This window comes from Coregonus clupeaformis, chromosome 26, assembly GCF_020615455.1.
Source record: "Coregonus clupeaformis isolate EN_2021a chromosome 26, ASM2061545v1, whole genome shotgun sequence".
In the NCBI taxonomy this organism is placed as follows: Eukaryota; Metazoa; Chordata; class Actinopteri; order Salmoniformes; family Salmonidae; genus Coregonus; species Coregonus clupeaformis.
The window spans coordinates 23,898,511-23,925,377 of NC_059217.1; the positions used below are offsets into that span (position 1 = coordinate 23,898,511).

At 46.3% G+C, this 26,867-nt stretch overlaps 1 protein-coding gene across 1 annotated transcript in view; it reads right to left on the reverse strand.

Annotated features, from left to right (window-relative positions):
- LOC121540249 (cytosolic carboxypeptidase 6-like) overlaps positions 1 to 26,867 on the reverse strand; it is a 499,145-nt gene that overhangs the window by 24,184 nt on the left and 448,094 nt on the right. Inside the window, exons 7-9 of the mRNA XM_041848977.1 lie at positions 11,903 to 11,992; positions 9,714 to 9,828; positions 4,939 to 5,050 (exon numbers count right to left, since the gene is read on the reverse strand). Coding sequence (XP_041704911.1) covers positions 4,939 to 5,050; positions 9,714 to 9,828; positions 11,903 to 11,992 — 317 coding nt within the window. The remainder of the gene's footprint in view (positions 1 to 4,938; positions 5,051 to 9,713; positions 9,829 to 11,902; positions 11,993 to 26,867) is intronic.

Genomic DNA, 26,867 nt, shown 5'->3' on the forward strand with positions numbered 1-26,867 from the left:
AAATATTGTGGCTGGGAGTGGGCCGGCAGCAGGCTCTGGCAGGCTGATGGATGGAGCCCGAGAGGAAGAGCGGGAAACAACAAAAAAACAGAAAAAGAAAGCAAAACACAGCCGCCATTAAGGCAGCTCCATCAGGCAGTTGAAGGAGTTCCCACTTCCCAGGGTCTGCTAGAGGCAGAAAGCCCTCTAATCGGCAGCGCTCACCCAGGTAAAGGGAGGAGGGTGGAGGGTGTTGGGACTTCGGAACCACCCAGTGGGATTTTTTACACAGACGTAAAACGACCCTTCCCCTTGTTAAAGTACAGCTCAAATGATGGAGTATTGTATGTAATGGCACCATTTGCTCGATGAGTTGGCTTGACTGCTTTTCTCTGTTAACAATGTAATTAAAAATCTAAATTAAATGTTCGTACAGCGTTGGGTCGCTTAAATGGCCGCGATCCAGTGGTTTGCTCCAGAATTATATAAAAGATTCAAGCTGGGAAGCCAAAGTGAATCACCAACAGCATCTCCCAGTCTCCAAACAAGGAATCACTCTGGACCCTAAGTGGTGATTCCCCCTAATATCTCAAGGACAATGGAAGTACAATGATACAGTGAAGTTCAATCCAGCCCACAATGTCAACTGAGAGCTAGCACAACAGTCTCCTAATGTGCTGTCAATCACAGGCAGACAGGACTGTGTGGCTGGAGCAGTGATTGATTGTTTAATTACCAACCCACTTTGACCTAGAGAATTGTTCATTTGAAATTGTAATCAAGCAATTAGAGGCAATTAAGAAACGTAGAGAATGAAAGTCAACAGACAATCTGAGTGTAGAGGCTTTACAAATTACACCTCTCATAGAGAGAGCGAGAGAAAGAGAGAGGGAGAGAGGGAGAGAGGGAGAGAGAACGGCTTGTTAGACAGCAGCTCCCTACAACTCAATAGAAGGACTTGGGCACAATTTCATCAGAACTGGGGTTTCTGCAGTTTAGTTCAATGCGGAAGGTCAAATGAATTTAGTCAGACAAGTACTTATCTGCTGCATATTAATTAGTCTGGGCCATAAACGGTTCGCTTATCTTAACACAATTTTTTTGTTGCTGATTTAAGCAGGATTACAGATTAGAGGCAGATTCTCTTACAAAGCCCTTAGCATCAGCAATACCTTTAGAAGAAACCCTAGCTGCGTTCAGTGGAACTTACTTCATAAAACTTTTAACATATAGCTGAACATGCTCAAATGATACTCCAACATCCAGGGCGTGTAGAGTGTTTATAAATGTAGACTAAAACCTATAAGTATCCCTGTATGACTGGGGAGCAGAGTTATGAATGATACATTTACATTTACATTTGAGTCATTTAGCAGACGCTCTTATCCAGAGCGACTTACAGTTAGTGAGTGCATACATTTTCACACTGATACAGTGTGGTCGGTGCGGTGGGTGGGTCCAGGTGTGCTACAGAGAGAGAACAGACGTGACAGCGCTCAAACCTGTAAGCCCCTCATTCTCTCTCTGCCACAGACTAATTGATGGACGTATGTGTTCCTTTTTAACACAGAGGTGACTTGTAATCAAGCTGAACGGGCACTCAGACAGCCCTCTGCAACAGGGCTGTTAGTGCTTCGTAAGCAGCTGCATCTGTCTGGAAGCCCCGTGTGCCAGGAAAAGCAGCAAAGAGCTGGCCACAGTCAATGTCTGTTACTCCATCTATCCACCTCCCAACCTCTCACACACCCTGTTTGGTGGATCTATGCATCTTTAGCACAAACAGCACAAAACTAGAGAGAAACCCCAAATGGGTTCCTATGCGGTGCTATTTTCTTGTTCTTTGCCTGTGAGAGCCAGACAGTTCTGCTTCAAACTGGAGTAGGCGGTTGAGGAAGTGAAAAGGGGGAGTAATGATGTGGACAAATTGGCCGTAAATCTCAGAAATGGATAAGAAATGGGCCGATGACACCAGAGGACATCTCAACAGACATACGAAAATAGCATTTTCCCCAAGCGCCCTGAATACAGCAGACAATGGCTCCCCACAGAAAATAAATAAAATAAAGTACAGCCAGAAGGATAAGGGGTGATTTTCAAGGTGCAGTATTCATCTAACAGGCATGACAGGACCAAATACATTTGTTTCAGATAGAAAATGTATTTTGTAATATTAAAAAGGTCAGAAATTAACCATAGCAATACTGGCCCTTTTGTCATCCTTAACACATTATCTGTCAGATTGGTGGGGATACATTCACTATGATGAATGTTCTGAGTAATCAGCCAATCAAAAATAATGATTAGGAGATGGGTCCATTTGTTTCTTCACTCTTTTCCACCAAGGAACTTGGGAACAGATATATTTTCTTGCATCACTGACTCTATGCCATTTCTGCTTTTGACCCATGCTCAGCTGTGGATGTGAAATGACAGGATTTTATATAACTGTTCAAATGTCCTTACATTCAGATGGTTTCAGAGCTAATATAAGGATGTAAGGTGACAGCTTCTAGGTTTTCTAAGAAGCAACTGAAATCTGTATTTAATGAAAATAAATCTTTGTCAATCAAGCTTAGATAAATGGCTTTTTAGAGATTATCAAAAAAGGAGGGATCTTTCTCTAATGATAGAGAGATACAATTATACATTTTCCAAAATAAAAAACAAGACTTCTACATTACTAAAAGGGATTAAATAAATGCTTTTGCAGTCTGACTGTCACTGAGCCCTTTCCTAAAGCTAGAGAAATGGCTTTGGTTTGACATTCTTCAAGAGTCAAATGGCCAGTGACAGCTTGGAATCCTCTGCGTCTGCTACCATCTGCCAGCTAGAGGGAAGCGGACAAATAAAGAGTAGCATGTTAGCCCGGCGCTGATCTCCTCCTGTTGTCCTCAGACCGTGGCCTTGTAGCCTCATTAGTGGATATGCACAGTGTGAGACAGCAGTGGATGGAGGGCCAGGCCCCTGGCCATAGAGCTGGCACTGGGACTGGCATGTGGGAGCCCCAGATGTGAGTGCTGTGTCTGATGTTATTAGCTGGAGAGAGGCAGCCCAGGCCTCTCCTCTGACAGGGCCAGTCGGCCACAGCCAGGCCTGGGGATGGGATGGAGAGAGTGGTGCTGATGTGATGTGGGCACATGGCCTTGGTTGGGATTGTACTATATGGATGAATGTAGTGCTGAGGGTGCTGGGGGGTTCAGAGACTGAGGTGGTGAAGGGGTGAAGAGCTTAATGAGAGTTCTCCTTCCAACCACTGGATCAGCCAGTGGAATCATAATTACACATGTGGGTAGCAGGCAGGCAGAGGTTCTCTCTCTCAGCCTGTGGCTCTGCACTGAGCTACATGTGCATGTTCTCTATCAGAGTTAGAGTGCATTGGAGGGAGACTGAGGGAAAACAATGTATGTGTGTGAGTATGAGAGTGAATGCAAATGGTGTTGTGTGTTTGTGTCTGAGAAAGAAAGTCAGAGAGAGAGAGAGAGAGAGAGAGAGAGAGAGAGAGAGAGAGAGAGAGAGAGAGAGAGAGAGAGAGAGAGAGAGAGAGAGAGAGAGAGAGAGAGAGAGAGAGAGAGAGAGAGAGAGAGAGAGAGAGAGAGAGAGAGAGAGAGAGAGAGAGAGAGAGAGAGAGAGAGAGAGAGAGAGAGAGAGAGAAAGGGGCCCAGGGCAGTGGTGTCACAAATAGAGTGCTAACCTGCCGAATATACACCATTTACACATTTCATAGCCATTGCCATTTCCATCAAAATGTAAAGTTCTTGATTTTACTGAGACTCCTTGCCTACACTGTTTTCATATGCCCACAGCATGGATTCAACCGAGCACTAAACAACAACTAAGCTGTGTAACACAAATGCTTTGGTTGGCTGTGGAGGGCAGCTTCCTGGGGAGGGCAGCGGGAAGAGGCGGCATGGGAGTGCCATCTGAAAGACGACTCTCAGAGGTGGCAGAGCAGCAGAGGAGAGAGAGAGAGAGAGAGAGAGAGAACCTACAGAATGTACTTTTGTGTGGTGTGTGTTTGGATGTGAGTGTGTGTGTGTGTGTGTGTGTGTGTGTGTAGTTTGCAGAAGTGTGAGGGACATGAGTGGATCACTCTGCCATGAAGGAGCCCATCGATCAGCATGTCAGCGCTGGGGGAAAAGGTTAAACTGAGGGGCGCACCCCTTTGCTCAGCAGAATGCCCTGGTCTTATCAGGATTAGAAAGTGCAAGAAATGGCAGACGATTCCCAGGACAGACTCTGACCTTCAGTAATCTAACAACCAGCGTTTTCACTTACAATTAACATGAAGGCAAAATAAAACACAAGGGCCCGGTCCTCTAAGAAAGAAAGTGCAAGCTGAATATAGAGTACACTATAGACACCGGCCCCTCAGTAATATCTAACGTCCCAGAGACCTACATGTTACAGGGAGCTGCTGAGTATCAATCCCACAGCACACCTTTCTTTAGTTCCACAGGATTGAACTAAGCACTAAACTGGAAATAGAGTTCAGAACATAGTTCAAACCTCAACTCAGGTGTTTTATATACTGAGTGTACAAAACATTAAGAACACCTTTCTAATATTGAGTTGCACCCTCTACCATACCCCATTCAAAGATACTTAAATATTTTGTCCCATTCACCCTCAATGGCACACATACACAATCCAAGTCTCAATTTTCTCAAGGCTTAAAAAAATCCTTATTTAACCTGTCTTCTCCCCTTCATCTACACTGATTGAAGTGGATTTAACAAATAACATCAATAAGGGATCATAGCTTTCCCCTGGATTCACCTGGTCAGTCTATGTAATGGAAAGAGCCGGTGTTCTTAATGGTTTGTCCACTCAGTGTAGAGCTAGTATCTACGTGGAATTTGAGCCCATTCTTGACTCTGAAACGGTTGTATGTTGTGTGCTGCAGGGTGAAGAATACACAGCTGTATAAAGTGTGTAAGCAGGTTGGAGATTGGGACTCACTGGGTCTTGGCTGAGCTGGACGATGAGCTGTTTGACGGCGTGGAGGGTGGGGTGGACCCAGAGGGACGGCTCCTGCCAGTGACGGTTCAGGTCAAAACCCATCAGAGAACACCTGGAAATGACCACACACACATTAGTTGAATATTTTCAGATACCTACAACAATAATGTTGTGGCTCTATGTGTTTATATATAATCAATTCAATCAACAATCAATATTTTCTTTCAGATTTTAACTGAACAGTCAATTAGCTTTAACGACCCGATTGTTCTACAAGAACCAATCCGCACATACACTACATGACCAAAAGTATGTGGGCACGCCTTCAAATTAGTGAATTTGGCTATTTCAGCCACACCCATTGCTGACAGGTTTATAAAATTGAGCACACAGCCATGCAATCTCCATGGACAAACATAGGCAGTAGAATGGCCCATTCTGAAGAGCTCAGTGACTTTCAACGTGGCACCGTCATAGGATGCCACCTTTCCAACAAGTCAGTTAGACAAATGTCTGCCCTTCTAGAGCTGCCCCGGTCAACCGTAAGTGCTGTTATTGTGAAGTGGAAACGACTAGAAGCAACAACGGCTCAGCCGCGAAGTGGTAGACCACACAAGCTCACAGAATGGGACCGCTGAGTGCTGAAGCACGTAGTGTGTGAAAATCGTCTGTCCTCGGTTGCAACACTCACCCACCGAGTTCCAAACTGCCTCTGGAAGCAACGTCAGCACAATAACTGTTTGTCAGCACAATAACTGTTTGTTGGGAGCTTCATGAAATGGGTTTCCATGGCAGAGCAGCCGCACACAAGTCTAAGATCACCATGCGCAATGCCAAGCGTTGGCTGGAGTGGTATAAAGCTCGCCGCCATTGGACTCTGGAGCAGTGGAAACGGGTTCTCTGGAGTGATGAATCGCGCTTCACGATCTGGCAGTCTGACGGACAAGGCCTAATCGCTCAACATCAGTGGCCGACCTCACTAATGTTCTTGTGGCGTAATGGAAGCAAGTGCCCGCAGCAATGTTCCAACATCTAGTGGAAAGTCTTCCCAGAAGAGTGGAGCCTGTTATAGCAGCAAAGGGGGACCAACTCCATATTAATGCCCATGATTTTGGAATGAGATGTTCGACGAGCAGGTGTCCACATACTTTTGGCAATGTAGTGTAGCTAATACTAAAGGCCCGGATGTATTTCTCCAGAAAGTTATTGGACTCCAGTCAAAAAGCAGCTGATGCCAGGACCTCTAGTCAGAGTGGCTGTGGAAGAAAGGACTCTGGGCTATTCAGCTGCTGCTGCTCAGTATCCATGACTTTCACGGGGGCCTGTCTGTGTGTCAATGTCACTGTGCATGCCTGAGATACTAATCTGTGGTCAGCAGTGATTGATTCTGTTCCCTGCATGCATCTGTTCGATCCCCCTCCAGATGCAGTGTGCTGCTGAGCACTCAGAAAGGCCAAATAGGCTTCACTGGTAAGGGCAGAAAGAGACGCTCTAATTCACATCATATTTAATATGGAGTTAATAATAATAATACATGGGACTTACAGTTGAAGTCAGACGTTTACATACACCTTAGCCAAATACATTTCAACTCAGTTTTTCACAATTCCTGACATTTAATCCTAGTAATAAATCCGTGTTTTAGGTCAGTTAGGATCACCACTTTATTTTAAGAATGTGAACTGTCAGAATCATAGTAGAGAGAATTATTTATTTCAGCTTTTATTTATTTCATCACATTCCCAGTGGGTCAGAAGTTTACATACACTCAATTAGTATTTGGTAGCATTGCCTTTAAATTGTTTAACTTGGGTCAAACGTTTCGGGTAGCCTTCCACAAGCTTCCCACAATAAGTTGGGTGAATTTTGGCCCATTCCTCCTGACAGAGCTGGTGTAACAGGGTCAGGTTTGTAGGCCTCCTTGCTCGCACACACTTTTTCAGTTCTGCCCACAAATGTTCTATAGGATTGAGGTCAGGGCTTTGTGATGGCCACTCCAATACCTTGACTTTGTTGTCCTTAAGCCATTTTGCCACAACTTTGGAAGTATGCTTGGGGTCATTGTCAATTTGGAAGACTCATTTGCGACCAAGCTTTAACTTGCTGACTGATGTCTTGAGATGTTGCTTCAATATATCCACATAATCTTCCTTCCTCATGATGCCATCTATTTTGTGAAGTGCACCAGTCCCTCCTGCAGCAAAGCACCCCCACAGCATGATGCTGCCACCCCCGTGCTTCACGGTTGGGATGGTGTTCTTCGGCTTGCAAGCCATCCCCCTTTTTCCTCCAAACATAACGATGGTCATTATGGCCAAACAGTTCTATTTTTGTTTCATCAGACCAGAGGACATTTCTCCAAAAAGTACGATCTTTGTCCCCTTGTGCAGTTGCAAACCGTAGTCTGTCTTTTTTATGGCGGTTTTGGAGCAGTGGCTTCTTCCTTGCTGAGCGGCCTTTCAGGTTATGTCGATATAGGACTCGTTTTACTGTGGACATAGATACTTTTGTACCTGTTTCCTCCAGCATCTTCACAAGGTCCTTTGCTGTTGTCACTTTTCGCACCAAAGTACGTTCATCTCTAGGAGACAGAACGCATCTCCTTCCTGTGCGGTATGATGGCTGCGTGGTCCCATGGTGTTTATACTTGCATACTATTGTTTGTACAGATGAACGTGGTACGTTCAGGCGTTGGGAAATTTCTCCCAAGGATGAACCAGACTTGTGGAGGTCTACAATCTTTTTTCTGAGGTCTTGGCTGATTTCTTTTGATTTTCCCATGATGTCAAGCAAAGAGGCACTGAGTTTGAAGGTAGGCCTTGAAATACATCCACAGGTACACCTCCAATTGACTCAAATGATGTCAATTAGCCTATCAGAAGCTTCTAAAGCCATGACATAATTTTCTGGAATTTTCCAAGCTGTTTAAAGGCACAGTCAACTTAGTGTATGTAAACTTCTGACCCACTGGAATTGTGATACAGTGAATTGTAAGTGAAATAATCTGTCTGTGAACTATTATTGGAAAAATTACTTGTGTCATGCACAAAGTAGATGTCCTAACCGACTTCCCAAAACTATAGTTTGTTAACAAGAAATTTGTGGAGTGGTTGAAAAACGAGTTTTAATGACTCCAACCTCAGTGTATGTAAACTTCCGACTTCAACTGCATACAGCGCTTTCAAGAACCCAAAGTCGCTTTACAATTGTAGAAATGAAAAGAAAAACTAAAAAACAGGAGTCAAAACAAAACATCAAACTAAACAAAAACATGAAAAAAGAGAGAGGTGGGCTCAAAGAAGGGAAAGAGTGTGATGTATCAATTTATGGGGAGGGTTGGGATTTGGATATGAACCCAGTTTAGGGTAAGGGGTAGGGTAAGGGTTAAGTGCTGCTCATTATGGTGAAGAGAGGATTTTCTTAGTAGTGTATGTATTTGCTTGTATGTGTGTGTGTGTGTGTGGGGGGGCTTTTTCGGTCAGAAGGAGGATCTTGTAATCAATGCATTGGGAGACAGGAAGCCGGTGGAGTTCACGGAGGACAGGGGCGATGTGGTGCCAGGACTTAGTGTGGGTAAGGAGTCATTCTCTATTTCTCCCTCTGCCTCCAAAGCGCCATCCCTGGAATATGAACGGCTGGTTTTCCTTTTCTCCTCTGTTGACAGTTCAACTCAATTGCTGCAATAGTCCAGGCTGTTGCAGGTACTCTAAATCAAATCACCTCTTATTCCCCACTGCTTGTTGTCAATCCAATCATGTGCTCAAAGACACTCACACACACACACACACCATTCAGCCAGGCCGACCGCATAATTTTTCAGAGTTGATGAAAACAACCTTTAAAACTGAAGGATTAGCAACAAAATGTGTCTAACCCAGTCATTGTCAGAGAGCACACTTGATCTGCAATAGACAGACTCAGTGCAGTGCGGGAGAGTGGCCACTAGATGGCAGCCACAAACACACGTTCAATGGCAGCACTATCATCTCAGCACATTTGTATTCCTCATGTCCACCCCATTAAGTAAAAGGCAATTATGGAGAGGGAAGTGGAAACGATGCCCATGGAGCCTGTGTCTCAACGCTAAACAAAGGCTGGAGCGTATGGCCTCAGAAAACACACACAGCCCAGTGTAGGAGACACAGTACTGCAGGGGCATACATATGGCATAGGCAATATATATCTTACACAAGAACAGAGATAGAAAGGTGTGTGTGTGTGTGTGTGTGTGTGTGTGTGTGTGTCTGTGTGTGTGTGTGTGTGTGTGTCTTTGCGCGCACGATTGGATTGACAACAAGCAGTGGGGAATAAGAGGTGATTTGATTTAGAGTACCTGCAACAACCTGGACTATTGCAGCAATTACATTGAGTTGAACTGTCAACAGAGGAGAAAAGAGACAGCTGAATAGGAAAACCAGCCATTCATATTCCAGGTATGGCGCTTTGGAGGCAGAGGGAGAAATAGAAGATGAGAGGGCCGGCAGCCCAGCGAGCTATTCCCACACATGCATCTAGCGGCCCATAAATCATCTGGTAGGGGACCTACACAGTGGGCGTTACCAATCACATCATCACAGCATCTCTCTTTAGCACTAGCAACGTGCTGCAGTCTAGTCAGAAATCTCTATCGGAATCGATCAAACTTACAACTTTTCAGAGGTAGACCTCAAGCAACAGGATGGAAATTATTACAGCAGTAAATGTCATAAAACAACTGAACAGCTAATTTTGTCCATGAAGAAAGGGGGATTTTATATATTGAAGGTTGAGCTTACCTGTAGTTGCCTAAGTAGACCCCGTCAGGGTTGAGCATGGGTACAATCTTAAAGATCACATGGTCACGCAGGATTAGGGCTACAGGGTGCTGGCTGACCAGGAAGTCAATCACTCCTAAAGCAACACAAAGGAGACTGTCAGGGTTATTAAACCCTCCTGATTCACTCTACTGTACGGCTGGAGATAATCATGCTCAAAGCTATTCTTTTTCATTCACACAAATATGCACACACACACACATCCTCACACACACTCCCAGTAAAATTGACTTTAAATGAAAACCCAAGGCCACAGTTAATTGAGTTTTGAGGAACAAAAAGAGGACAAAAGCATTATAAAAATCAGAGGGGAAATCTGAGACATCCTTCCAAAATCGATACAAATTGAATAGAGCTGACAGTGGGATAAAAACAGACAGCATAGAGGACCTGATTAGCCCGAAGGGCCTCAAACACTGAGTGAAGGAGATAATGCTATCTGCTACAGATGAGACACAGAGACAGCCAACAAGAGAGAGAGGGAGATGGAAATAGAGAGAGAGATAGAGAGAGAGATAGCATTGAGAGATGTCAACAGTGCCGGCCACTGAAAAGCCCTCCACAGCCCTGGACTGAAGCAGGATAATTGACAAGTAAATAAGAAGCAGAGAGGGCCGACAGCCAACACTGTGTACCCCTCCCTGCCTCCCTCCCTCCCTCACCCCATCCCTCCTACTCCAGCCGCCAGCCCCACTCTGTCCTGCTCGTTACCACTAATGGAGGCATAACAAGCTCTCTAATTGAGTCAATGTGGCAGGCAGGAGGAGAGAGAGAGCGTGGGATACAGGTACAGGCCACAGAGTGTGCCGTCTAATTGCTCGGACTTCCTGAAATGATTTCATGCACATCTGCGTGTCGGAGTAGGGGCTGTTCCTAAGTGGAGCTCAAAGTCACATTGAGCTACGTGCACTGTCTGCTCTCAGGACTATGGGGTGACCAAACACTACAACACAGACTGGGAGCTTTTCACTGTTTCTTACACTCTATTTTCAACAATGGGAAAGTAAAGAAGACCCAAGACAAGACATCTTATTAACTGTAACTCACTCTTTCTGCACTTCTGATGTCCTTTATGTTGAGGAGAGAAACCCTCCAGGAGTTCAGTTACTTGTCAATGAAACAAGTAGCTCTCACCTGAAGAGCCTATCTTAATGAAAGCATGAAAAATGCCAGACATGTTAAGGGAGGTATGAGTGGAAGCCAAGACTGTTTTTTAATAATCTGCTCCTTTTACTACTTATTTCTCTGTAATTCTATGAGAACTTGGTAAACTGATTGTGAGAGGCTCCACCTGGGCTGTGTGTGTGTGTGTGTGTGTGTGTGTGTATGTGTGTGTTTGTGTTTGTGTTTGTGTGTGTGTGTGTGTGTGCGCGCATGCGCATGCGTATGCGTATTAGGGAGGTGTGTAGAGCAGAGAGAGACCTACGTTGGCAGGTGGGTGGAAAGCAGAGACCTACCTTGCCAGACTGGTGGAGACAGAGACCTACCTTGGCAGATGGGTGGAGACAGAGACCTACCTTGCCAGACTGGTGGAGACAGAGACCTATCTTGACAGATGGGTGGAGACAGAGACCTACCTTGACAGATGGGTGGAGACAGAGACCTACCTTGCCAGACTGGTGGAGACAGAGACCTATCTTGGCAGATGGGTGGAGAGTAGAGACCTACCTTGACAGATGGGTGGAGACAGAGACCTACCTTGACAGATGGGTGGAGACAGAGACCTACCTTGACAGATGGGTGGAGACAGAGACCTACCTTGACAGATGAGTGGAGACAGAGACCTACCTTGACAGATGGGTGGAGAGTAGAGACCTACCTTGACAGATGGGTGGAGACAGAGACCTACCTTGACAGATGGGTGGAGACAGAGACCTACCTGGACAGATGGGTGGAGACAGAGACCTACCTGGACAGATGGGTGGAGACAGAGACCTACCTTGCCAGACTGGTGGAGACAGAGACCTATATTGGCAGATGGGTGAAGAGCACAGACCTACCTTGACAGATGGGTGGAGACAGAGACCTACCTGGACAGATGGGTGGAGACAGAGACCTACCTTGACAGATGAGTGGAGACAGAGACCTACCTTGACAGATGGGTGGAGACAGAGACCTACCTGGACAGATGAGTGGAGACAGAGACCTACCTTGACAGATGAAGGATGCAGGCGACTCCCCAGGGTGTACACGGGCTGTGAGGACAACAAGCTTCTTCTGCTTCTCTGGATTCTGTTGAGCTGGAGATGAAACACACCACACACGTTAGATGAGAATATGGTCAGGGACACTGGGGCCCTGCTGTCAGAATTAATTGGTCACTAAACACACACACTTCACAGGTATGTGGTGTAAATTAGCATTCAGGTCAATTCAGTGACTACTGCATGCTGGTGTAATAAGGAACATACAGTATATGCAGACTGGGATGGAAATCAATTTTATTTAACATTGTTAAAAAGGGACATTGTGACCCAATGGAAATGATGTGACGTATGCTAGTGAGATTCCTCTAACCCATTTGTCCAAGGACAGGCTCTTTGTAATGCTGCAAATTAAATTCCATGTACAGTTTTCCCCACTAAAGATGCTATAATGACCTCCAGATCTATTTGGAGATATTCTGCTGGAGGTATGTTTTGACAATCTATATGATGTCCATGATAGACTGCCCAGTTTAATGCACCATAAATCAAATCTGCCTGCTATTTTCTCTCTGTGAAAGTGCCAGGCTGTAGGGGAAATGAGGAAGAATTGCATTCAGGCTAATAAAATCGGCTGGATGAATACCGGTGCTGCTGACAAAAAGCTGTTAACATGCTGATCTGCCTCCACCTGCTGCGAGTCACGCTCATACCTATTCCTGCCTCCTCTGTTCTGGGTGGCGGACGGCGGTACAGGGCTCTGGCGCGGCAGCAGCCTTTGTTCATGTAGCACAATGTTCCCCTCGTTATCAACTACATGATGGGCTTTCCAAACACCAGGCTCTGCCTCTCATTTCCAAAGAGAGCAGGCAGGTTTCATTACCATCAACATGGTTACCTGCTGATTGGAGCGCTGGTATTCACCACACCCTGCATCCACAATGGCCCCCTCTACCTCACTACACATAGTTACACACCATACATTACCACATGCATGTCAAACCTTCCTTCACTTTGTCTCTTATTCGATATGGATGACTACATTCCATATAGCAGGGATCATATTCAACTATATGAAAAATTGATATATCTCTGGGCATGCGGCCCAGTGGTCACAAAGAGGAAGGCGTGCGTTTGCATCTTCAGAGAGTCCAGTGGATGAATAAGTGATAGAGAGATGCCAAGCACAATGGAGGAGAGGATGGATTGACACCTTGGCTGGTATGGAGGAGGGGGTATCACTGGTGCCCAGGTCAACCCACAAATACTTCCCCTCACTCTCAGCCCGCGCATGAATGAATCATTAAATAAGCGCATGGATTATTCAGCACGCTCTTTGAATAATATATACATATATCATGGTCTGTAAAAACAAGCATGAATAGACCTAATACATTATGGCTCTTAATTTGGTCTCCAGAGGAGAGTCCCAGACCTGGGGAGATTTGAGGATGCTGCCGGGGAGGATAAAAGGGGACTGTGGCTAATGTTGTTAGGGTTGTGGGTTGGTGGGTGCGAATTGGAAATGTGTTTTTTGCATGTCCCAACTCCCCCTGAGACACCCTCGGAGATTGGGGTCATAGCCAGGGTCTGCTATTATCAATAGCGACCCTGGAGCAATTAGGGTTAAGTGCCTTGCTCAAGGGCACATCAACTGATTTTTCACCTTGTCAGCTCGATCTTTGTGTCACTCCCACATGAAATAATACTACAGTTTACTATAGAATACTACAGTACTTACTATAGAATTCTATAGTAAACTGTAGTATACAGTAGAATACTATACTTCACACTGTAGTAAAGCTTGATAATGTGTAGTACTTAACTATAATATAAATACTGTAGTAACCATTCTATAGTTAACTGTAAATACTACAGTATAATACAGTAAACCACTTTGTCTGACTTTAGTCTGCAAAAACACTACAGTGAATACTATAGTATTTAAACCATAGTATAGTATAGTATTTTTTATGTGGGCTGGCCCAACGCTGGAGGGTTGTGAGATAGGCAGCAACTTCAGCTTGAGAGCAGGTATCACTGTCTGTGATAACAGACAGTTACTCTGCAGTTGAGACCACAACCAATCACTGTGGTTTGGAAAGATGGTTCTCTTGAGATGTTTCTAGCCACTGCTAAGAGAAAACCAGGCCTGCCCACATGAAAAAAGACTACAGTTTACTATAGAATACTACAGTCCTTAATATAGAATGATGTATTAAACTGTAGTATATTGTAGAATACTATACTACACACTGTTGAATACTTTGATAATGTGTAGTACTTACTATAACATGTTGTAGTATACTGTAGAACACTATAGTAAATACTACAGTATACTACAAACCACAAAAACACAACATTAAATACTACAGTAATGTTCGCAAAAACACTACAGTCCGCAAAAACACTACTGTAAATACTACAGTAATGTTCGTAAAAAACACTTTAAAAACTCTACAGTAATGACTATAGTATATAATACAGTATTTATTTTGCATATACCCTGCCCATTCACCTCCCCCGTATCCCAATTTGTGCCACCCATAAGTAAGAAACCTACATGCCAAGTATAGACCATATAGTGTTCCCTACAGGTTATAGAAAATAGCAGAAGCGCTAAACTGTCCATTTAGACCTAAATCCTAGCTAGCTACCTACCTACAGGTTATGAAAAATTTGCTCTGAGTATTTTGTCCAGTAGGCTTCCTCAAGGACAAAGCCCCCACTGCTATAGTATGTCAAAGATAATAAAACAAAAACACTACAGTAAATACAACAGTATACTACAGTCTGCAAAAACACTACAGTAATTCCTATAGTATATAATACCGTTTTTTCTTACTATAGTATTTATACTATAGTAAACTGTAAATACTACACTATTTTTTCATGTGGGTGTTTAGAGAACCCGACATAAGCCTATAACTATGTTGTTTGCTACAGTTGGTCCTCAGTGACACTAAAGATACACAAGTGTAAGATTCCATCTCACCATCTCAGAGTTTCTATAGACTACTATTTGTCAGGGCCAAATACTGTTGTGCCCACTGGAAGCAAACTGTACCAATGCACTTCAGCCAAGCTTGAAAACTGCCAAATGATTTTCACAGAACGCAGCTATCGGATGTCGACATTTCTCCACACGTTTGGAAGTGATTGTGTGCCTTATTGCTATGTACACAAACTTAATATCCTATTGATCCCCCCTGAGCTTCTGCTGAGCAGAGAAAATGCTAATTGGCAATTGGCTGCACACCCTTTCCCCTCTTTAATTCCAATTACGTTTCTGAGGGCCTTGGAAAACATGGATTTATGGTTTGAGGGGGTGTGTGTAAACATACAGCATTATTCTGTTTTTCTCTCTTTGCCCTTCACAGAGACAAATGGCTTTGCCATTCAGGAGTCTCGGCGGAACAGCCAGGGCGTTTCTTGTAAATGTGAGTGCTTGCGTTTCACCAGGCCCGGCGCTCACTTGGGTGTGAAATTCCATCAGTTATAAATTCCACCTTGGCCTCGACCCGACGCGACATGGCTCCTGATGCAAAACAATGGAACAGTGCCCATATAGTGCCGTGGGCGAGCACAGGGAGCGCTCCATTCAGAGAGGACTTACAGAGTAAACCTAGCATGCACACAAAGCCCCTCCACATTAAAACCAACAGCCTTGAAAAAGACTCCAACAGCCACCACACAACACAAATCTGTGTGGGGTTAGAAAAGAATGCTCTATATATTTTTATGCTAATTTGCCCTTGCACTTCATCAGTGCAATTTCCACCAGGCTTGCAGCTTAGCGAAGATCTACAGTTTATCTTAGTGCAGTGTATGGGGAGTGCCTAGGGTCCCTGCTGCCTCCTCAGCCCAAGCACTTCCCTGCAGCTCTGTCTGTCTGCCTCTGCCTCTGCCCAGCCAAGCGTTTAGCCAAACAGCACCACAGGTTTCCAGCCTCCAGGCGCACAGCACAGCACACAGCTGCAGTGGTACAGCCTTGCCTGCAGGTGCCGCTAAAGATCAGCAGGAGGATATGTAATCCCAACTGATCCAGATACACAGAAAAATACTAGTCTAGGGGGGAGTGAAATAAAACCTTTTAACATAAGACAAATATGCTGTAGAGCAGGCATCATCAACTAAATTCAGCCCCGGGACGAATTTTCTTGAGTGGATGGTCGGAGGCCGTAACATAATTACAAATAATTTGTAGACTGCAAATTGACCACAAGAAGCCCAAACAGATATAATGTTTGACTAAAACATAATCATTTCAAACCCTGCTGTAGAGGCAAACTCACTTTCCTGCTGGCAAACTCACTTTCCACTGAGTTTTTTGCTCACTTTATTTTGGCTAAGCATTGGAAAGACAGTCTGATACATGTGTATATTATGTATACTGTCCAGGCATATACACTGACATCTACAACTACTGAAACACATTCTCAGAGACAGGATAAGGAATCAAAATAAAGCCACCACAGAGGACTGAGTCAATGTCAAACTACACTTGTCATAGTTAAACAGATACAGTCAGCGCTATCAGTTAGCCTTGAAAAACATACTTTGTTTTAGTTGAAAACCAGGTTTTTATCTTGAATATTTAGTCTTTACCAATGGCTCTGCCGCCCTCTCCTTAGTACTATATAAGCAGAGTGGAGGGGTGATAAGAGGAGAGATTGAGAGTGTACCTTGCTGAGCAGGTCTACCTGTAATGAACCTCTTAACACTCCCATCATCACAGACCTCAATGGGCCTGTCACAGCACTGCAGATAAGGAGGGGACTTACATTAGGAAAGTCACAAGAGTCAGGGAGGATAATAAGTGAGTGTAAAAGGGAGAGTGAATGTGTGTAAGAGAAAAAGAGAGACAGAGAGATCGGGAGGGAGGGAGGGAGGGAAATGTATGCCCACACCTTTGCATCAAACTGCTCTCTCAGCATATTTCTCACCTGAGAAAGTCACATACGCCACATTAACGCTCGGAGCTCAGAAAAAATAAATAAAATATGTCATTTTACGATCAGGTCTGATAAATATGTAAATTGCATCAAAGAAGAAAAGTGTCTTTGACAAACAACCAAAATGTTATGGAATTTGAAGGTCACTCCGATTGTGCAGTTCAGTTTTTTTTTGTTACGACAGCCTCAATCCTTCTAATTCAAGTACATAAGACATTAAAATCAGAGGAGGCTGGTGGGAGGAGCTATGGGAGGACGGGCTCATTGTAATGGCTGGAATGGAGTTTATAGAATGGATCAAACATGTGGATTCCATATGTTTGATCAATTTATTCCATTCCAGCCATTACAATGAGCCCGTCTTCCTATAGCTCCTACCACCAGCCTCCTCTGTTGAAAAGGCTTCTGACATAACACAATAAACCGAGGTCATTGTTTTCCTCAGCTGGATTCATGGGATATCACATTCTGCATAGATGACAGCTTTTTTACTGGATACTATTGTCATCCATTCAGTATTCATGTACTTTATATGTCTGTTACAAAGGTATTTTATTCCAGGTGTTATTCTAGACACTTTGTTGAAAATATTTTTTGAGTGGGAGTTTAACTATCTCATCAAGTCAATGCCATGACGCATTTTCCTTACTTGGTTGTGTATTATTAAAGGCCCAGTGCAGTCAAAATTCTGTTTTTCCTGTGTTTTGTATCATATTGTACAACAGCTGATGAAACTAACCATGTAAAAGTGTGAAAATATTTTATCAGTGTTATTTCCTGATCATTGCTGGTTGAAACACAATCTACACAGGACCTTCTAATCAGCCTGTTTGCATGGGCGGGAGTTTCGGCTTGCCTGTGTCACGATCGTCTGAAGAAGCGGACCAATACGCAGCGCGTGGAGTGAACATGATGACTTTATTTTATAAAGCAACCACGAAAAACAACAAATGACGATAGTGAAGTCCTCTGTAACACTGACAGAAACATGGAACAAAAACCCACAATACCCACGAGAAAACACACAGTATAAATATGGCTCCCAATCAGAGATAACGAGCCGACAGCTGTCACTCGTTACCTCCGATTGGGAGTCACCTGAATAATCACGAACAATCACCACACATAGAAATGAAACAACCAGAATACCCAACATAGAAATACACCCAAACAAGGAAAATGAACAACCCTGGCTCAATAATAAAGTCCATGGAGCCAGAGTGTCACAGTACCCCCCTAAAGGTGCGCACTCCGGGCGCACCAGCATACAGTCTAGGGGAGGGTCTGGGTGGGCGTCTGTCCATGGTGGCGGTTCTGGTCCAGGTCGTGGTCCCCACCCCCACCTTAGTCACTATCCGCTTTCGTAGCCCCCCTCCACATGACCACCCCCCCCCAACTAAACCCACCTGGATTAAGGGGGCGGCACCGGACTAAGGGGCAGCACCGGACTTAGAGGCAGCACCGGACTAAGGGGCAGCACCGGACTAAGGGGCAGCACCGGGCTAAGGGGCAGCACCGGGCTAAGGGGCAGCACCGGGCTAAGGGGCAGCACCGGACTAAGGGGCAGCACCGGGCTAAGGGACAGTACCTGACTAGCTGGCGGATCCTGGCTGGCTGGCTCAGGCGGATCCTGGCTGGACGGCTCTGGCGGATCCTGGCTGGCGGAAGGCTCTGGCTGATCCTGTCTGGCAGAAGGCTCTGGCTGATCCTGTCTGGCAGAAGGCTCTGGCTGATCCTGTCTGGCAGAAGGCTCTGGCTGATCCTGTCTGGCGGAAGGCTCTGGCTGATCCTGTCTGGCGGAAGGCTCTGGCTGATCCTGTCTGGCGGAAGGCTCTGGCTGATCCTGTCTGGCGGAAGGCGCTGGCTGATCCTGTCTGGCGGAAGGCTCTGGCTGATCCTGTCTGGCGGAAGGCTCTGGCTGATCCTGTCTGGCGGAAGGCTCTGGCTGATCCTGTCTGGCGGAAGGCTCTGGCTGATCCTGTCTGGCGGAAGGCTCTGGCTGATCCTGTCTGGCGGAAGGCTCTGGCTGATCCTGTCTGGCGGAGAGCTCTAGCGGCTCCGGTCTGGCGGACGGCTCTGAAGGCTCATGGCAGACGGGGCGGCTTTGCAGGCTCAGTACAGACGGGCAGTTCAGACGGGCGTTGGGCAGACGGACAGTTCAGACGGCGTTGGGCAGACGGGGCAGTTCAGACGGCGTTGGGCAGACGGACAGTTCAGGCGCCGTTGGGCAGACGGGCAGTTCAGGCGCCGTTGGGCAGACGGGGCAGTTCAGACGGCGTTGGGCAGACGGACAGTTCAGGCCCGTTGGGGCAGACGGCAGACTCTGGCCGTCTGAGGCGCACCGTAGGCCTGGTGCGTGGTGCCGGAACTGGAGTTACCGGGCTGAGGACACGCATCTCAGGGCTAGTGCGGGGAGAAGCAACAGGGCATGCTTGGCCCTGGGGACGCACCGTAGGCCTGATGCGTGGTGCCGGAACTGGAGGTACCGGGCTGAGGACACGCATCTCAGGGCTAGTGCGGGAAGCAGCAACAGGGCATGCTTGGCCCTGGGGGACGCACCGTAGGCCTGATGCGTGGTGCCGGAACTGGAGGTACCGGGCTGAGGACACGCATCTCAGGGCTAGTGCGGGAAGCAGCAACAGGGCATGCTTGGCCCTGGGGACGCACCGTAGGCCTGATGCGTGGTGCCGGAACTGGAGGTACCGGGCTGAGGACACGCATCTCAGGGCTAGTGCGGGAAGCAGCAACAGGGCATGCTTGGCCCTGGGGACGCACATAAGGGCTAGTGCGGAGAGCCGGAACAGGGCATGCTGGACCCTGGGGACTCACATTAAGCCTAGTGCGGAGAGCAGCAACAGGACGCACAGGACTCGGGGAGACACACAGGAGGCTTGGGGGCGTGGTGTAGGCACTGGTGGGAAAGGGCTGGCGACGCGCACTGTATCCCTGGTGCGAGTGGCCGGAACAGGCCGGGCTGGGCTGGCGAAGCGCACCGTATCCCTGGTGCGAGTGGCCGGAACAGGCCGGGCCGGGCTGGCGAAGCGCACCGTATCCTTGGTGCGAGGGGTCGTAACAGGCCGGACCGTACTGGAGGCACACACCACTGGCTCTACCCCGGGAACTGGAACGGGCCGGACCGGACTGGATACACACCTCAGTCTCTCACGCCGTGCCTCTACATCTCCTTTCCCTACTTTGGCCAGTGACCCCCGTAACCTGGTTGCCTCTTGAATTCGCCCCTTCTCTGCCTCCGTTAGCCCCGTCGTCCAAGCCATGTGCCCCCCCAAAAACTTTTTGGGGTTGCCTCTCGTCCTTCCAACGATGATGGCCCTGCTGACGCCGTTGCTCCTCTCTCGCCAGGGCCTTGATCTTCCCCAAGGTCCCTTGCCCCCGAGCATGTCCTCCCAGGACCACGATTTGCCCACCTGGGCCATCGCCAGCCTCTCGGAGCTCCTTACCAGGCGCTTCCTCCCATGTCCAGCTGTCTTGCTCCTGGACACGCTGCTTGGTCCTTCTATGGTGGGTTTTTCTGTCACGATCGTCTGAAGAAGCGGACCAATACGCAGCGCGTGGAGTGAACATGATGACTTTATTTTATAAAGCAACCACGAAAAAACAACAAATGACGATAGTGAAGTCCTCTGTAACACTGACAGAAACATGGAACAAAAACCCACAATACCCACGAGAAAACACACAGTATAAATATGGCTCCCAATCAGAGATAACGAGCCGACAGCTGTCACTCATTACCTCCGATTGGGAGTCACCTGAATAATCACGAACAATCACCACACATAGAAATGAAACAACCAGAATACCCAACATAGAAATACACCCAAACAAGGAAAATGAACAACCCTGGCTCAATAATAAAGTCCATGGAGCCAGAGTGTCACAGCCTGGTGACATCACCAGACAGTAAATTGATTAACAGACCAATAATAGAGTTCCAAACGTCTTTGCCAATAACAACAAAAAGCTTTTTTATTTTTTTTATTTTAGTGGAAAACTTTTAAAGTAAGTTACTTAATAGTTACCCAGAAATTATTGAATTTTGATATATAAAAAAAAACTGCTGCATTGGGCTTTAACTCAAGTAATTCATGGTTAATGTAAAACACACAGACCATTAAAACCAGTGAACAGGCAGATTAGCAAAAGGGTTGACTGAGTTCTATGGGACTGTGAGTGGGTGAGATGATGCCACACTGCCCCTAGGTGGGCTCTGTGAGGAGAGACCAATGCTGCCTTCCACTCAGTTGTCCAAAGACTTCAATAACCCAGTGCAGCCCCCAGCCCCTACCAAATCCCTACTCCCTCTAAACACACTGAGCCTTTTACGCTGTAATAAATTAGCTTCACTTTCCCGAGGTGGAAACAGGACACGCTTGCCTGTTCGCGCGTCATATTCGGGGACGTGTGGTAGCTATAATTGTCACTCATGTAAAATGTATACAGGGCCTTGGAATAAAATGTAGACAGTTGTTCTACCCAGTCGACTGAGCCCGAACAACCATCAGAGCCCCCCTCTTTGCCCCCCTGCCACCCTCTGTTCCTCAAGGACAGGCAGAGAAGGAGGAAGAAAGAGGGCTTTAAAAGCAATGGAGCTTCATGCCACTGTTTTCTTCCTTCAGAAAAGGTCAGGCCATGACAGGATATAAGACTGTGGGAACACAAAGCCTCTGGTCTCTCTCAGATTTATTCAGCTCATCTTAATTTGGAGAGGCATGTTGGTGCCAAGGCCTCCTCATACACTCATTAAACCATCCGCCGTCACTCCCACTACAGGCCACACATATCCACTCCCGAAGAGATACCCCTGGCCCCCACAACATCCCTAGTGTCACAGACCGACAACAGAGCTGACAATCATACCAAATTTAGATTCCACCCAACGCCAACTCCCTCTCTGACTGCTACAAAATGAAAATGCAAAGCAGACTCATATTCCATGATATTCTAGGACCAGGCAGAGGTAACAGAGGACAGTATGACGTGCGATGCTGACGTTGGTCGAAGGTGCGGATTGACCACTGAGAGGAAAGAGGGGCCACAAAGGTCAAGTCACTATTCTGTCTAAAACACAACTCCCCTGGCCATCACAACAGAGCTGATAAGACGACAGCTGAAGTGGGCAATCAGTGGCGGAGATTTCACAGTCAGCCTGAAAAGAGGATTAGAATGGCATGTTGTGACACATATCAGAATCACAGCGAGAGAGAAATCCTGGAAAACATAGCATGTAAATATTTTATTTTTTATTTTATTTCACCTTTATTTAACCAGGTAAGCCAGTTGAGAACAAGTTCTCATTTACAACTGCGACCTGGCCAAGGTAAAGCAAAGCAGTGCGATAAAAACAACACAGAGTTACATATGGGGTAAACAAAACATAAAGTCAAAAATACAACTGAAAATATATATATACAGTGTGTGCGAATGTAGTAAATTATGGAGGTAAGGCAATAAATAGGCCATAGTGCAAAATAGTTACAATTTCGTATTAACACTGGAATGATAGATGTGCAAAAGATGATGTGCAAATAGAGATGCTGGGGTGCAAATTAGCAAAATAAATAACAATATGGGGATGAGGTAGTTGGATGGGCTAATTACAGATGGGCTGTGTACAGCTGCTCTGACAACTGATGCCTAAAGTTAGTGAGGGAGATAAGAGTCTCCAGCTTCAGAGATTTTTGCAGTTCGTTCCAGTCATTGGCAGCAGAGAACTGGAAGGAATGGCGGCTTAAGGAGGTATTGGCTTTGGGGATGACCAGTGAGATATACCTGCTGGAGCGCAGACTACGGGTGGGTGTTGCTATGGTGACCAATGAGCTAAGATAAGACAGGGATTTGCCTAGCAGTGATTTATAGATGACCTGGAGCCAGTGGGTTTGGCGACGAATATGTAGTGAGGGCCAGCCAACAAGAGCGTACAGGTCACAATGGTGGGTAGTATATGGGGCTTTGGTGACAAAACGGATGGCACTGTGACAGACTACATCCAATTTGCTGAGTAGAGTGTTGGAGGTTATTTTGTAAATGACATCGCCGAAGTCAAGGATCGGTAGGATAGTCCGTTTTTCGAGGGCATGTTTGTCAGCGTGAGTGAAGGAGGCTTTGTTGCGAAATAGGAAGCTGATTCTAGATCTAACTTTTGATTGGAGATGCTTAATGTGAGTCTGGAAGGAGTGTTTACAGTCTAACCAGACACCTATGTATTTGAAAGTTGTCCACATACTCTAGGTCAGACCCACCGAGAGTAGTGATTCTAGTCGGGTGGGCGGGTGCAAGCAGCGTTTGGTTGAAGAGCATGCATTTAGTTTTACTAGTGTTTAAAAGCAGTTGGAGGCTACGGAAGGGGTGTTGTATGGCGTTGAAGCTCGTTTGGAGGTTTGTTAACACAGTGTCCAATGAAGGGCCAGATGTATACAAAATGGTGTCGTCCGCATAGAGGTGGATCCGAGCGTCACCAGAAGCAAGAGCAACATCATTGATATACACAGAGAATAGAGTCGGCCCGAGAATTGAACCCTGTGGGACCCCCATAGAGACTGCCAGAGGTCCAGACAACAGGCCCTCCGATTTGACACATTGAACTCTATCTGAGAAGTAGTTGGTGAACCAGGCGAGGCAGTCATTTGAGAAACCAAGGCTATTTAGTCTGCAAGTATGGGCAAGTTGCAGCGGAGGGTGCAGAGCTGGTGGCCGGGGTAGTGGTAGCCAGGTGGAAAGCATGGCCAGCTGTAGCAAAATGCTTGTTGACATTCTCGATTATTGTAGATTTATCGGTGGTGACAGTGTTTCCTAGCCTCAGTGCAGTAGGCAGTTGGGAGGAGGTGCTCTTATTCTCCATGGACTTTACAGTGTCCCAAAACTTTTTGGAGTTAGTGCTACAGGATGCAAATTTGCTTTCCTAACTGATTGTGTATATTGGTTCCTGACTTCCCTGAAAAGTTGCATATCGCGGGGGCTATTCGATGCTAATGCAGTACGCCACAGGATGTTTTTGTGCTGGTCAAGGGCAGTCAAGTCTGAGGAGAACCAGGGGCTATATCTGTTCTTAGTTATGAATTTTTTGAATGGGGCATGCTTATTTAAGATTGAGAGGAAAGCACTTTTAAAGAACAACCAGGCATCCTCTACTGACGGAATGAGGTCGATATCCATCCAGGATACCCGGGCCAGGTCAATTAGAAAGGCCTGCTCGCTAAAGTGTTTTAGGGAGTGTTTGACAGTGATGAGAGGTGGTCGTTTGACCGCGGACCCATTACGGACGCAGGCAATAAGACAGTGATCGCTGAGATCCTGGTTGAAGACAGCGGAGGTGTATTTAGAGGGTACATTTGTCAGGATGACATATATGAGGGTGCCCATGTTTACAGATTTTGGGTTGTACCTGGTAGGTTTGTTGATAATTTGTGTGAGATTGAGGGCATCTAGTTTAGATTGTAGGTTGGCCGGGGTGTTAAGCATATCCCAGTTTAGGTCACTAAGCAGTACGAACTCTGAGGATAGATGGGGGGCAATCAGTTCACATATGGTGTCCAGGGCACAGCTCAGGGCTGAGGGGGGTCTGTAGCAAGCGGCAACAGTGAGAGACTTATTTCTGTAAGTAGAAGCTCAAACTGTTTGGGCACAGACCTGGATAGTATGATAGAGCTCTGCAGGCTCTCTCTACAGTAGATTGCAACCCCACCCCCTTTGGCAGTTCTATCGAGACGGAAAATGTTGTAGTTGGGGATGGACATTTCTGAAATTTTGGTGGCCTTCCTAAGCCAGGATTCAGACACTGCTAGAACATCAGGGTTGGTGGAGTGTGCTAACGCAGTGAATAACTAAAACTTAGGGAGGAGGCTTCGGATGTTAACGTGCAAGAAACCAAGGCTTTTACGGTTACAGAAGTCAACAAATGATAACGCCTGGGAAGTCGGAGTGATACTGGGGGCTACAGGGCCTGGGTTAGCCTCTACATCACCAGAGGAACAGAGGAGGAGTAGAATAAGGATACGACTAAAGGCTTTAAGAACTGGTCTTCTAGTGCGTTGGGTACAGAGAAAAAAAGGGGCAGATTTCCGGGCGTTGTAGAATAGATTCAGGGCATTATGTACAGACAAGGATATGGAAGGATATGAGTACAGCGGAGGTAAACCTAAGCGTTGGGTAACGATGAAAGAGATAGCATCACTGGAGGCACCGATTGAGTCGGTCTCCGCGTGTATGGGGGGTGGGACAAAGGAGCAGCTGTCTAAGGCAGGTTGAGCTGGGCTGGGCTGGGGGCTCTACAGTGAAATAGTACAATAAGAAATAACCGAAACAGCAATAAGCAACGCATATTGACATGGAAGAGAGGCATAAAGCAATCACAGGTGCTATTCGAGAGAGCTCAGACAACAGCTGGTAATGGCGACAAAGTTTGGGCTGAGGCTAAATATAAACAGGATGCGGTACCGTATAAAGGAACAGTCCAGCAGGCATCAGCTGTATAGCTGAGTTATCATAAGGTCCGGTGAATAGCAATAGGAGAGTTCGGAGGTAGTTCGGGGGCTGCTACAGCACTGGCGAGCAAGAGGCCCGGCTTGCGTGTGCTAGCGGGCCGGGGCTAGCAGATGGATCTTCGTGGTCGACGTCGTAACGGGAAGCCTGTTGAAACCACATCAGACGATTTCGTCGGCAAACCAGTCGTGTTGGATCGGCGGGGCTCCGTGTCAACACTAGGAGGTCCCGTCCGGTTGACAGAGAGGTAGATAGCCGGGAGATGGTCCTGGCTCGAGGCTAGCTCAAGGCTAACTGACTGGTGCTTGCTAAGTGGCAATGGTAATTAGCCAACGACAACAGCCATTTGGTTGCAGCTAGCTGGTTGCGATGATCCGGCGCTAGGGTCCAGTGATTCCGGCAGAAAATCCGATATGCTCTGGGTCGATAGCACGCTGTGCAGACTGGCCGACAAATTGTCCAGGCTAGAGCTAGAGCTGGCTGGTGGGTAGTGCAGGCCACGGACAATGGTGAAGACGCTAACGGTGACTAATAGCAAGTAGCCATTTGGTTGCAGCTAGACTAGTTTCAGCTTAAGGTTCTTGATAAAAGTTATAAAGAAATAATAGAATCCTTTCCACGTTGGGTGAGGTGGGTTGCAGGAAAGTATATTTAGTTAAAGAGTGAAAAGTAAAATTGAGAAATATATACAAAATAGAAAAAAAAACAAAAAAAAACTGGCTATTTACACAAGGACACAGAAAAAAACACGACCGCACTGCTACGCCATCTTGGATCAACCCCGGCCTCTCAAATGGAGATGAAGCCTACAGGATAAAAGCACTGAGCGCTGTGTGATTACTGATTACAGATCGATTTGCTACAATCAAGGCCCTTATGCCTTGTCCCTGTGAAATAGAGAGATTTCTCAATTTCAAGGGCAAGATTGATGACAATTGAGGTCATGGGCGATTGGAAGTGACAGCTCCATGGCAGGGGCTGAGGACTGAGGGTGGGGTGGGGACTTTTCTCTTAAACGAGGCGCTCCTAATTATGCAAATGTGAGAGGCCGACCTGAGATATGGCCCCACAGCAATAATTGACCATGTAAGCCTGCAGTTCCTTTGTGTTCTTTTCCAACAGATCTGTGCAGGCGTTAGCCGAGGTCAGCTTAGCTAGGTCACCCCATAAGCTTCCTCTCTCATGTAAAACAATGGACTGTGTTTTCCCAGGCAAACAACCCACTCCCTTTTATCATAACGCCTTCAAAAGCAACTCCACATGTCTCTTAGAGCACCACATGATTACAAATGTATAGAGAACTGAATATATTTTGACACAGAGAACAGTAAGGACGCTCTTACCATAAAGCGAAAATTTGGAAACTGGCCTGAAGCCATATGCCAGTGCACACACATGACAACCTCCCATGAGCCACTGGGGCCAAATAGGTGAAACGGGAGAGGCTATTAGGACACTCCTGACCTGTAAAACAACTTACCAAAATCTAAAACAGACCATTACCTTAACCAAACCCA